This window comes from Macrotis lagotis, chromosome 8, assembly GCF_037893015.1.
Source record: "Macrotis lagotis isolate mMagLag1 chromosome 8, bilby.v1.9.chrom.fasta, whole genome shotgun sequence".
NCBI lineage: Eukaryota > Metazoa > Chordata > Mammalia > Peramelemorphia > Peramelidae > Macrotis > Macrotis lagotis.
The window spans coordinates 161720863-161733783 of record NC_133665.1 but is presented as its reverse complement, the minus strand read 5'-3'; the positions used below and the strand labels follow the sequence as shown (position 1 = coordinate 161733783).

General features: G+C 36.8%; 1 protein-coding gene and 1 long non-coding RNA gene across 22 annotated transcripts in view; one reads left to right on the top strand and one right to left on the bottom strand.

Annotated features, from left to right (window-relative positions):
• LOC141496310 (uncharacterized) overlaps nucleotides 1–12558 on the top strand; it is a 42287-nt gene extending 29729 nt beyond the window's left edge. The window contains exon 3 of the long non-coding RNA XR_012470997.1: nucleotides 9155–12558. This is a non-coding gene — a long non-coding RNA (uncharacterized LOC141496310). The remainder of the gene's footprint in view (nucleotides 1–9154) is intronic.
• Nucleotides 7077–12921, bottom strand: part of FOXP1 (forkhead box P1) — a 671450-nt gene continuing 665605 nt past the window's right edge. For all 21 annotated transcript variants that reach the window (XM_074198735.1, XM_074198737.1, XM_074198738.1 and 18 more), the window contains one exon: nucleotides 7077–10205. In XM_074198735.1, the coding sequence (XP_074054836.1) occupies nucleotides 10061–10205 (145 nt within the window). In that variant the 3' untranslated portion in view covers nucleotides 7077–10060. The remainder of the gene's footprint in view (nucleotides 10206–12921) is intronic.

Genomic DNA, 12921 nt, shown 5'->3' with positions numbered 1-12921 from the left:
GACGTTTCCTAACTGTGTGACCATGGGCACTTAAGTCTGCCTGCCTCCCATCCAGGGCCATTTCTAATTGTTTTGTTTCATATCTGGCTACCAGACCCAGATGACTCTGGAGGAGAAAGTGAGGCTGGTGACTTAGCACCCCCCTCACTCAAATCCAATTCATGTGCTTGTCAAGGCATCACCTCCCTGATATCATGGCCTTCTTTGAGATTAAGGACAAACATCATCATAACAGTAGGAAAAAAAAAAAACTGAGGTCCAAATGATTTACTCAAGGGTCAGAATTTTAATACAGATCTAACAGCTTTTAGCACCCTATTAGAAAAGTGCTGAACAGATTGGCACCAATATCTAATGCATAGATATGCATTATCTAGATAATGCATAATCATAGATAATACATATCTAATGCCAAGAATATGAGGTGCCATTTCATCCACTAGGACCTAGATAGCAATCCCTCCTCACCTCTGCCTCTCAGTATTCTTAATTTCCTTTAATATTTAGTTCTTATACCCACTAAAAATTTATCCATAACACCCCAGTGGCTAACTCTTTGTGTCTACTTTTCTGAATACAGGTTGTTTTCTTCAAATTGGAAGAGGAAAACTCAAGGGAAGCAGGATTATTTTCTGTTTTGTGTTAAAATCTTCCAAGCCCAACTCTAAAAGATATTGCCATAATGATTGAATGAATAGTTGAATGGATGCAGAGTATTCAAAATGCTGTTTTGTGAGTGTGTGTTGCATAGGTTGTGAGAGAGATCAGCCTTTATGTACCTTACTTTTCTCAGACTATTATTTAATCAGTTTTCCATGGAAAGGGCAGCTAGGTGGCACAGTGGATAGAGCACTGATCTTGGAGTCAGGAGGACAGGAATTTGAATCCAACCTCAGACATTTACTAGCTGTGTGACCTTGGGCAAGTCATCTAACCTGATTGCCTCACATCCAGGGTCATCTCCAGCCATCCTGATTCCTATCTGGCCACTGGACCCAGATGACCCCGGAGGAGAAAGTAAAGCTGGTGACTTAGCAAGTCCCCCCACCCCCCAATCCAACTCATGTGCTTGTCATGGCAACACTTCCTTGATATCATGGTCTTCTTCAAGAATGAAGGACAACCATTTTTTTCTTTAATCGGTTTTCAGTCATATCTGACATTTGGAGTTTCATGACAAAGATACTGGACTGTTCTGTCATTTCCTTCTCCTGCTTATTTTATACTTGAGATCCAGGGTTATATAGCTAGTGTCTGAGGTCAAATTTGAACTCAGATCTTTGTGACTCTAGGCCAAGTGCTTTCAGTACCACCTAGCTACAGGACCATGCCTCTGGAACTGCATTCACTTGTAAAAGAAATTCCTTTTATTCTGACAGGAATGCTGTTTCCCCACTTGGAGATAAGGGTCTAGCAGCTCCACAAAGTTACCAGGAGCAATTCTGGCTCAAAAACAGAGTATTAGTAAACATTTGAAAATGAGAAACAAATTATTCTCTGAAATCTCAACATCTTACTTCAAATACACACTTGAAAAATTGCTAAGATTTTATTCGGTTAAGAATGCTTGAATATCTCCCTAAATCATAACACTGGTAAACTTATTGAAATATTTTTACAATTTTATTAGAGGTTTTAATTCACTGCTTTATCTATCTCTGTTAGGCTGCAAAATAGCTTTAAATATTCAAGTGGTAATTAATGAATCTTTTATGTTGCAAATCAAACATTTTCATCTGTGCAGTGCTGAAGTAGCAGGGAGAAGGGATTTAAAGAGTAATTGTTTCTGCTGCTCCTGTACTGTTGACTTGAGTTTACCTTTCATTTTCCTTTTGGGTCTGCTTGCCTTGACTGGTGGCGCACCATCTTTCCCTGTGGATGATGTCTTCTGTCTCTTTTGAGGCCAGGATACCATACTGTGCTATTGCCAGAGACATTCCAGACTGGATGGAAAGTCTTTGAATGTGGAATTTTTGCATGAGTGCAAAATAATAAAAAGCATGTGTGTATTAAAAAAAAATCAACCTAATGGGAAACGAGCATTGAGTTACGTTAATATTGTATTACAGTAAAAACGTATATTTAATAAATTTTCTCCAGACTTTTTCAGTATCTATTTTTCTAAGTTGTAAGCCAGTCTAAAGAAAGTGTACATGATACATTTGATTTATGTTAAGTAAATAACCTGCACAACCCATTTGAAAATGGATTTTGAAGTGCAGAAACCTATACCCAAGGGGTATAGGAGCCACATTTGGAGCAGAAAGCCTTTGTAAACATTATTTTATTTTATTGACACCAATTTTTTAAATGTTGGATTTTATGTCAGATGGCAAGGGAATGCTTCTAAAAACACTGCAATTTAGTTTAAACCATAAAATTAAACTAGTATTAAAATAATGACATTATTGGGGGTAGAAGAGTTTCCCTTTCTTTCTTTTGTCCTTGTATGCCAAGAAGCTTGAAGAACAGGGCACAAGAAGGCCAGCCCCAGTGGTTCAGGTCGCTTTCTAAAAAGCCTTCCCAAAGGCTTGACACATCTTTGACTGGAAGCCATATCACTTGCCCCCTTGTTGTTCCCTGGCCCTAATTAATATTATACTCTGTGACATTTATGTATCAGAGCAATAAGCTAAACAGGAAACAATTTATGTCACCTAAAGCTTTTTAACAAATCGATGGGACTATTTGTAATTGCTTGTTTCACAAGATTAAAAGTGCTCAGCCTTGATCTTCGCCCATGGTTTCGTGGCCAACATGACCTGTTCTTCCGTTCTTTAAAAAAAAAAAAAAAAGAAAAAAGAAAAAGGAGTGTTGGTCATCAGCACCTACTTCCATCAAGTAATCCATATTGCTAATATTTCTGGAATTTTAATGTAGTTATAATTTATAGCCGATCAAATGTGGTTACCTAAATTGCTGTTGCTAGAAGACAGCTTAACTGTCTTTATTAATTACGGTATAATTTAATGTGTGAGCACCGGCACTTGTGTTGGTCATTTTTACAGCTAAAGCAGTTATCTGCCTTATGACGAACCATTTTAGCATTTTCAATGGAAATTTGCTAATATGATGAGTGATAAAAATGTCAAATGCTGGTAAATAACGATTATTGCCTTGGCTGAAATTAATTCTTGAAAGGCCGGTTACCTTCAAATCAACATTATAACTTGAAGCTTATTTTTCCTCCAGTGTTTTCTGCTACTTACATAAACAAAAAGTGAACTGTTAATAATTTCAGATTCTGTAATAATCACTTACTAAATGTCACCCTCCTATCAGCATAAGAGTGGAGAGCAGCAAAAATATTATTTCTTGTTTTTCATTTTCTCTTTTTTAAACAAAACAATATGGGAAAACAATTCACATTTTAATAGTTAACCCTCTGAGGTGTGTAGCTTCAGTTCTTTTTTTTTAACTAGAAAATTCTATGATTGTGAATATTTCTATCCTAATTTTACAAGAATAAGTCTCAGAAGAAGTTTAAGTGACTTGCCCATGGTCACGTGGCTAGTAAATATATGAGATAAGGTTGAGCCAAAATCTCCTGACTCCAATTCCTGAGCTATTTCTCCAAAAGTCCACCTGGATATTGCTTTATTGGGAATAAATGGGTTTTGCTTTGTTTTCATTTTTAAAAACCTATAGGCTTTGAGGAAGGTTTATTTGAAAGTTAAAATTATTAGGTTGAAACTGTCATAATGGTTTCTATAAACCAAATATTTTCCTACAGTTAAACTAATATTTTTGCATTATATTTAATTTCCTACCAATGAGATAATGAACCTATTGAACCCACAAAAGTGATTTCTGCCTTCCGCCAATTCCTCAATATGAAAGATTTTAAGAAACAATGCATGCAGTATGTGGCAATGGGAATCTTTTTTTTGACATTATCACAACAATAATGAAATGTCTTAATTAACATCCTATAACATCAATAAGCCATATCACCATTGAAGAGGCAACCTGATTAATAGGGCAAGAAAAACTAATTGTATTTGGTTTTCATTTTGAATGGGGTAGAAGCAATTCATGGAAATAAGTGTACATTAATAATGCTGAATTAATCTTACTATGGTATTCTCTTTTAATTCAATACTAATATTTAAAAGAACCACCTCTCTGTGAAAGTTGTCTTTACATTTTCTGCTGTGTACATATATACATTGATATGTATGTGTATATTCACACTATAAACATTTGCAAAATGTATAGTTGGTTTATACAAATAAACTCGTTTGTATAAACAAATAATATATTTGAAAAGAGGACTTTCAGGACTCTTTGGATTCAAATGACCATATGAAAGATTTTCTATGAATACTCACTTGATATGGTGTGCGTGTTGTTAAGGATAGGAAATAACCTTACTTCAAATTTTATTACAAACTAATGTGAAGATGGCATCATTAGTGTACCAGGGAGCAGTCTGCTGGTTTAAAATTTAAGAATGGGTAGATGGATTTCCAGAACATTTTCAAACATGCCCTCTAAAGACCTCTTTTCCAAGAGAGGGGGGAAAAAAAGCAAATAATGCTCTCATCAGTTTTGCTTAAATTAAAAAAAATGCAAGATTAATTTTCAAGTCATCCACTGGTTTGAATGTTGTGCCCTAAGTCTCATATTCTTCGGTTTTTATATTATAGTTCTTTAGGCACTCATTTAAAGTGCTGCTCATCCATATACTGGCAATTTTACTTTTATTAAAAATGATGCCTGTTTTCTAAAATATTTCTCCAAAATCTGCACCAAAGAATAGACATGTAAGGGAAACAGTAACTTCTTCTAAAGGTATGTCATCAAAATTTCAAAATCAAGATGATTTTGATGGAGTATTTAGTAACTCAAATTCTACTCTTTTCCCATGAAAGTAACATTTATCCAGGGTAATTTTATGATAAGAATATTTTTATAAAATCATTTGTTCTAATCTAAGCATTTATCATTATATGCAAAAGATTTCTTGATGAGAATATTATAGACGGTGCATGTTTTTTGACATTAGCATTTTATTTGGATGACTAATCTTGCAGATGTGAAATTTTAATGAATTATTCATGAAATCACTTTCCTCTGAATTTTTCAGTTTGCTACTAATGCTAGTTATTAAACACTTTATTTTTTCTTTATAAAATTTGATAAAGAAAATAAGTGCGTTTAATCAAGAGAAAAGTCAGCTCCTTTCTCAAAGTTTTTCTTAGTGGACCTTTTTACTTTGGACTTGGTGTGTCCAGCAAGTGTGGAGAAGGTGCTTCATACATTCTTTTCTTGAAAGCTGACTTTAATCATTAGGTAACTGAAGCAGCTGGTGTTGGAGCCTAATGCAATTCGACTAATATGTAATGGGACAGGGAGGAAAAAAGAAAAAAAAACTTAGGCTGTGGCAACTTGTACGACCAGTGTGAACAACCAGCATTTTTATTGCATTTGAGAATGCTATAATGTCAGTAATTAGTACTGACTACACAACATTTTTTTTTATTGTCTGTATCAACAGACATGGAATGATGGAATTACAGTTGATGTAAGGAATGAGTTTCTTTTATGCCTTATCAAAAAAAATCTCGTTACTGGCAGCACATACACACACAGCACCATGCTAACAGTCTGGACTGTACCATTTTCATCAAGGCTTATGTGTAGCAGATAGTTCATAAACTATGGCAGGCCCACAAAATGCCACTGGAGCTGTCGATTTGATCCTTGAGATAAGAAAGCTAAAACTCTTTGCAAAACATCCCAAAAACTCGGTGCAAGTTATTAACTAAAAGGTACCAAAGAGATTTAAAACCATTCTCTGCAGTCTTTGTGTTCTTAAGAAATGGGGCTCACCTGTAATCTGAAAACTACAAGAATTTGCAAGACTTCCCCCCTCCCCCCCTTAAAAAATGGTTTTTTTTTCTTTTTTTTTTGTTTTGGATAAAATATCTAGTGATTTACACAGTAGTTCTAGATTGAAAATCTGAGGTATCCCATAGCAGTTCTGAGACAGAGCATTTGGGAATTAGGTAAGAACCATCCTATGTCAGCATCAAAAACAGTGACAGCCAGCTTGGTTGTCACAATTATTCGCCATAAGCCTTGATAGGTCATTTTTCTGCTAAGTCAAATACAGAAACCAAATAGGTTTCCCATTTACAAACTCTGGGGACAAGGAAGGCTGGACCCTCATTCCTGACAGCGTGTTTACCTGATACATGGTACTACTTTCATAATGTACGCTTTTCTTTGAGAAAAAAAACATGTAACAAATTGTCTTTACATCTTGGCACCTTGTAAAGTTTTTTTTATACAAAAGTTCAATATTTTGACACTCCCCATTAATAATCACTACTTCACTGATAAACTTTGAAAGTGTGACCCTGGACTTTCATCATGCAAAATATTTACTGCAGCAGGAGAAAACATTTTCAACAACATTTTTTTTTTCCTTTTCAAATGTTAGGAACTCATTGAAGACAGCCGGAAATGTCAGTGGTAGAATAACACAAAGGAGGGGAAGGGGGGGGGGGAAGTATCAAAAAAAAACCCCAACAACCAGCGTGACACACACACACACGCACACACACACACAAAGAAAAAACACAACTGTACAAAATGCTTCAATCAATGATAACAGAAAAAAACAAAACAAAATCTGTCAACTATGTTACAATTTAAAAGCCAAGAAAAATAAAAATAAAAAATTAAAATAAAATAAAATAAAGGGTCAGGGCTTTTCTCCCACATGTCAGGAAATGTCATCCAATATTTTTAAAGCAAGGATAACTAAATGAAATACATGTGCAGCACACTTGCAATCCCATTACATACAGTAGGTTTTTTTCCAAAGCTATTTTTAGTATAGTTAATATAAAGCAGTTGCACAAACAAAAAAAAAAAAAGAAAAAAAGGTGTTTTGACAAACAGGTGTATGCATTTATTCCTTTTAAGGAACAATATCTAAAAAAATGAACCTCCCTCTGCCCTCCCCCAAAAAAGACAAAGGCTCACATAGACACAGCGGGCTATATATGTACAACATAATAAACCCCACCCTAAAGAAGCAACTGGGTCCCCAAAGGGAGACGGAATCAGAATTGAAAAAAAAATCAGAGGAAAGTTTGCTTGACGGAAAGAAAGCCTGAGATTTTTTTTTTCAGTTGGTTCTTCTGCGAGGCTGTGACCCCCGCAAGAGACATAAAATCTAATTTTTCTCTTTTTATTTTATTTTTTTGCTACAGTCTTTAGACTAAGCATGCAAAACTTACAACTAAGTGCAACTGAGTGCAAAGTATTTTTTCTTTTACTCATTCCCTAAAGGTTTGAACTGAGGTATGCGAACTAACAGTTTCTCATGCTGTTCTCTTTACTCATGTCTAGCTACACATGCTGAGAATGAACTAATCTACCAGATTTTTATCCTCTTTTGAATACCGAACTAGCCAGCAACCCACTCAGTTTAGAAAGACAGGGCCCACTTCTCATGATCCCATCGGGCGACTGCCGCAGCACATCAGGGTGAGTTTAAAATGACCACAGACTGCCCTTTGTATGGTGGGAAGGAGAGTGGATGGAGCTCCAAAAAGTAACTGCCAATCAAGTTTCTGTTTCTTGTACCAAGCTTAGGAGTGGACAGGAGTGTTATTTTGGTGTGGAAAATGGCGAACAAAACCGAACCAACAAAAAATGGAGAAACTATGTCAATATGAACCAAAATGCCAGATGTGATCAGAGCACAATCCTTTTTTTTTTTTTTAAAAAGTGGCATACAATCTGTCAAACAAACATTTTTTTCCCCTAGAAAATTTATTAGATGTCCCAGTTCAATTATGGAAGCTTTTCTTGTTCTCTCTGAATTTGAGTTTAACTGTCTCCTTTATTGGACACACTAAATTTCTAAATTTCTGCAACATACATTCACTTTTTTCTTTGTCATGGGAGAGTTCCCCCTTTCTGTAGATCCTTTCATACTGGTTCCCTTCTTTGATCCTTGAGAGCCCCATAATTTTTCCTTACAATAGTGAGCTTCAGTCACTGTAGAGGTGCACAAAAAAAAAGCAACAACTTTGGTTCCATTACCTACTTGGCCTTCTAAATTTATTATAGAATAAAGGAGCAGTTGTCTCTCAGGTTAGCAATGGCCCATAGCTTGTCATTTCCCACTAAAGTCTTTCGCCTCCTTTGATCAACAATAAGAGGATATTTGGCTTCATAAGATAAAGCATATAACAGAGAACATAATTTACCTTTGTGTAATATCTTTGGTAATTTTAGAAAAAAAGTACAAAGGAGAATATAAATTAAGCTCCAAAAGGCTTTCAAACTAAAATAAAAAATAAGCTACCATCCTACATAAATAACTGAGTGACAACAGTGGTTGCAGAATGAACATGCTCAGGTGTTTCGTGACTGAGGGGACCGACGGAGAGTTCCAGTTTTCTCTCCGCATCTTGCGTGATGAGAACCGCTGAGCTCCAAAAGGCGAGCTCCAGGTCTGACTGTCGCCATATCTCTCACTCTTGAGTGTGGGATACGGGTTGGCAAAGGAATATTGCAGAACCAACAAAACCGCAGTACAGAATTAGTACGATCGGAATCATTAACACTTTGAACATTTCCTGGGCTCAGTCCTTCACAATTGCCATAACAAGTTCAATCTGAAATCGAGTTTGCATTCAAGCAGATTAACGCCACCAAGCAGTCCTTAATGGATGGATGCCCAACTTAAGGTACAACCCCACTATTCTCAGGAATGGTATTTTGTGAAGTCCCTGACGTCTTTCACCACTTTGCAGGCAAAGTGACCCGTGGGGGCACCCTACGCTGATCCCTACGACTACTTCAGAGAGCTGCTGGTTCTTCCCAACTTGTGTCAAACAAGGGAGTGTCTGCTACTGCATTCTTATTTGTCTGTGTCTGACAAACAGTAGGCTCTTGATAAATGCTTTTTGATTGACTGATACTAGCTGCTACTGAATTCAATTGGTGCTAAATATCCTGGTGATGTTACAGATGAAGTGGCATCTATTAACGATCACTGTGGCTGCCAAGAAAACAACCCTAAGACAAAATTCCCAAATACTGCTTTGTGGAATGAATCTGCGTTGCTTTCTACAGTGTTTCTCTGTCTGTCTGTCTGTCATTCATTCATTCATTCTCATTCTTGCAGGATTTCATCCTTTGGAGTTGGACAACCTTCATTGGGGTAGAGTGCAGCATTTGGGACCTTCTTGCAAAGACCAAAACGGAATGTTTTCTGAATTGAAAGAAAACATGGGTGCTATCTGAAGGAAACTGGAATGAATGACAGAAAACTACAAACAAGAAAATGACATTCAGCTTTGTATAATAAAAACACCTATTAACATTCATCACAGAGTACAGAAAACATTAAAGCCTCAAAGAGGCCCTGGGCCCAAATTGAGGCCTGAGGTCAGAACTTAAAATGGTATAGTAGAAGCCAAAAAAAAAAAAAAAAAAAAAAAAAAGCAATACATTAAAAAGTTTGGGATAATTATTCTTTAACCCCACCCCCCAATACACACACAGAGGCCTTCCCCATCCCAAATGGAAGCAAAAACAAAACCAAAAACATTGGAATAAAGGCAGTGATAATCAGCATGCAGTAAGTACTGTGCAAATATGTGGTCCATTGGAATCCTTAAAATCTGGGCAAAGGCTTGATCTGCAGTTTAGGTGAACATGCTCAGTCTGACGTCCTCAGTGTCTGTGATTGGCAGGACTGCAGTCCAAAGTCTGCTGCTAAATGTAAGTTAATCAGTTTAGCAAATTTACAACACTGATGTTGACTGTAAGAGAGGAAAATCCCAAGTACCAAACAAGTCCATCCAATGCACAGAGTACAAATTCCTTTTTTCAACAAAAAGTAGAAAAATCAAAAATACTCCCAAATGGGATACTTGATGGCACTAAGAGTTAACACATTTCAGAGTTGTCAAAATGGAGTGAAAATTCCCCAGACTGTACAATAATGGAGAGATTTCACAGCGGACTTTGACGTGTTTTGTTTCTGTTTTTCCCAATCTTCATTTCTCAGGGTAAGAATATCCAACATTCACTCCATGTCCTCATTTACAGGTTCATCTTCATAATCTCTGTCGTGGTCAAAATCTGGACTGTGGTTGGCTGTTGTCACTAAGGAGAGTGGACCTTCATTCTCGTCTGGATCTAAAGGTTCCTCTTTGACATGCACGGGGTGCCTAAGGAGGGAAAAAACAGGACCAATGAGCAAAGTTCCCAACTGAATTAGTACTCCAGGGCTAAGATTATTAGCACAAATGTGAATTTCCAAAGAATGTTAAACTTAACTTTTTTTCTTAGGGAACGCACGAGTCATTCTGTCATTACTTAGTGATCAAGAAAAAACTTCCCCAAAAGAAGTCTTTTTCTTTGAGATTATCTCTTCACCTCTTTGGAGATGATGCTCTCAGAAGACCCATTGGGCTGATGAATACAATCTTCAAATAAATAAGTGAAATAAACATCTGTAGAACAAAATGCTGGTTTGTCAGACCACTGAGCTCCTGGAGTCTGGGCTAATCATTGCGAGCTGTGTGCTCTGTTTCTCTAGTTAACATGCAGAACCTGTGAAACAACTCTCCAGAGGACGACCCCAAGTGAGGTTCTATCATTAATCAACTTCAAGCAAACACAGCAAAGAGACACCATGATACATGCTTGAAACTCCAAATTAATGCATATTTTTACAAACTGTCAATAAGGGAAGAAAAGCCCTGCCAGGAAACACAAACGTCGAGGAAAAGGCCCGCTCAACACAACAATATGATAAGAGAGCAGAGCCCTAACGAGAATAATAACACTGTCAGCTGTAAACAAGGCAAGACACGATCCCCAGCTTCACAGTGGGCACCAGCATGCACGACGGAGATGAGATCTGCCAAATTTCTCATTATGGACTAGCCCATGAATAACCCACAGGGGAGTGTGGGGTGATCATACAAAACTGCTATGATAACAATTGAGAAATGTTGTTCGTAAATCATATTTACAACCAATCCTTTACAAATACAAATTACTTTTTTTGTTCTGGGACTTTTGATATGTAAAATAGCCATTTGAGTTATCATGGGCTCCTTGGTGGGGCTATCAATGGAAAAGGACTGCTTTTTATTGACGTTATCACATATTAGGACTGAGGAACAGTAATGGAGACCACTGGCTTATTAAATAATTGATGTTGGTACAAATGCTAAACAAAGGGTGTGAACCACATTAAAAACAAGCAGAATGGAACTCTGGTCCAGAGATTCTGAACTTTTTTTTATGTGTCTGGATCCCTTTCGCAGGCTGTGGAAGCCTTTATGGACCCTCTCTCAGAATTACTTTTAAATGCCTAAAACAGAATTCAAAGGATTACAAAGGAGATCAATTAAATTGAGCACAATTAGTATATTTTAAGCACAAATCACAGATGCCCCTTCTCCCCCTCAAAAAAGAAATTAATCTAAGGGCACTCTTGAGAGTTCATGGACACCAGGTTAAGCACTTGAACTGTTCTGTAAGAAAGGAACCTTTCAATCACTGAGTGCTTTTAACCTTTGTGCAACTTAGATAAAGTAGGAGGATTGAGACTTTTCCCCCCTTTAAAGTAAACTCATACTTTTGGGAATAACTTGAAGATAAATTTAAATATAACAGAGCACCTGACTATGCTTTCAGGTTTGCCACATATGGGTCCAGTCATCTGATCTCTCTGTGTTCACTGCATTTCTTTCACTAACTTCCAGAGCCAACTGTTCTTCTCATTGTAAGAAGTACAGATGACAGTCACTTTCTCCTTTGGATTTTTTTCAGTACTCTTAGACATTGGAACCTTTGATTTTACTTGTAACAAGTTTTGAAAATAAGGGGAGTTGAGTCATGGCATTAGAAAAAAAAAAGGAAAATAATTAGTTTTATTTTAAGTTGATGGGGAAGGGGGGGGGCAAGTAGTCCCTAAAACTGAAGAGATGCTAACCACCAAAGGTTATTCTACAACAATACAAAGAAGGATGGTATGATCATTGAATACTTCAAGATATACCAATCCCGGGGATCTCGAAGTGCCAACTCAAATGATGCATTTGCGTGGAACCAGGGAAGGCAGCTCCTCTTTACTTTGCTTGATTTTGGTGCCATACACATATTGGAGACTTACTAAATATTTATTGAAAGAATGAATTCCCTTCATCTCTCTTGCTCTGAAATGGCACAGTGGACTGTTTTTATTTTTAATATGAAATCAAAATTAAAATTAATGGCCAAGTGTGAGATAAGATAGCATTAGCCACATCTTGGAGTCTTACAAAACCAGATATGGGATGTACTGCTGGAGAGAATGAAAAGTGTGAAGCTATAAAATATGAGAGATTACAGAGCTTCTCACACCAGATAAATAATATATCCCAAACTAGCTTAAAACTGTTTCACCAGGAGTCACCCAATCGACAGAACAGAGGGACTGCCCAATCCACATTTCCCTTCCCCTCTCCTTTGAATAACCTTGATAAATCATAACTTTCCCTCCTTCTGACATCTGAGTTTTTCTTTTGTTTGCCCATTCTGAGAGAAGTAGTTCCTTTTCTTTTCTTTCTTTTTTCTAAATAAAACTAACTTGTTTAAAAGAAATTGGGTTCTGGTGGTGCACACAGCATGAAGCAGTTTGCTTTGTAGTCACCTTTTAGAGCACATCAGGATGAAAGTGTTATGTCCTGAAGCTGTAATTAGATGACGCCTTTCTAGTGTTTCAAAAGGGAAATAAAAGTAGTGGTATTTGAGTGTCAGAGAAAGTGGGAAGAATGAAGACTTTGGTTGGAGCATTCACTCCATATTAGCTGGGTTGCCATGCTAACAAGGTCCTTTAAACCCGGTGATAAAGTTTAAGGCTTGATTTATTCCAATATCCTGGAACAGTTA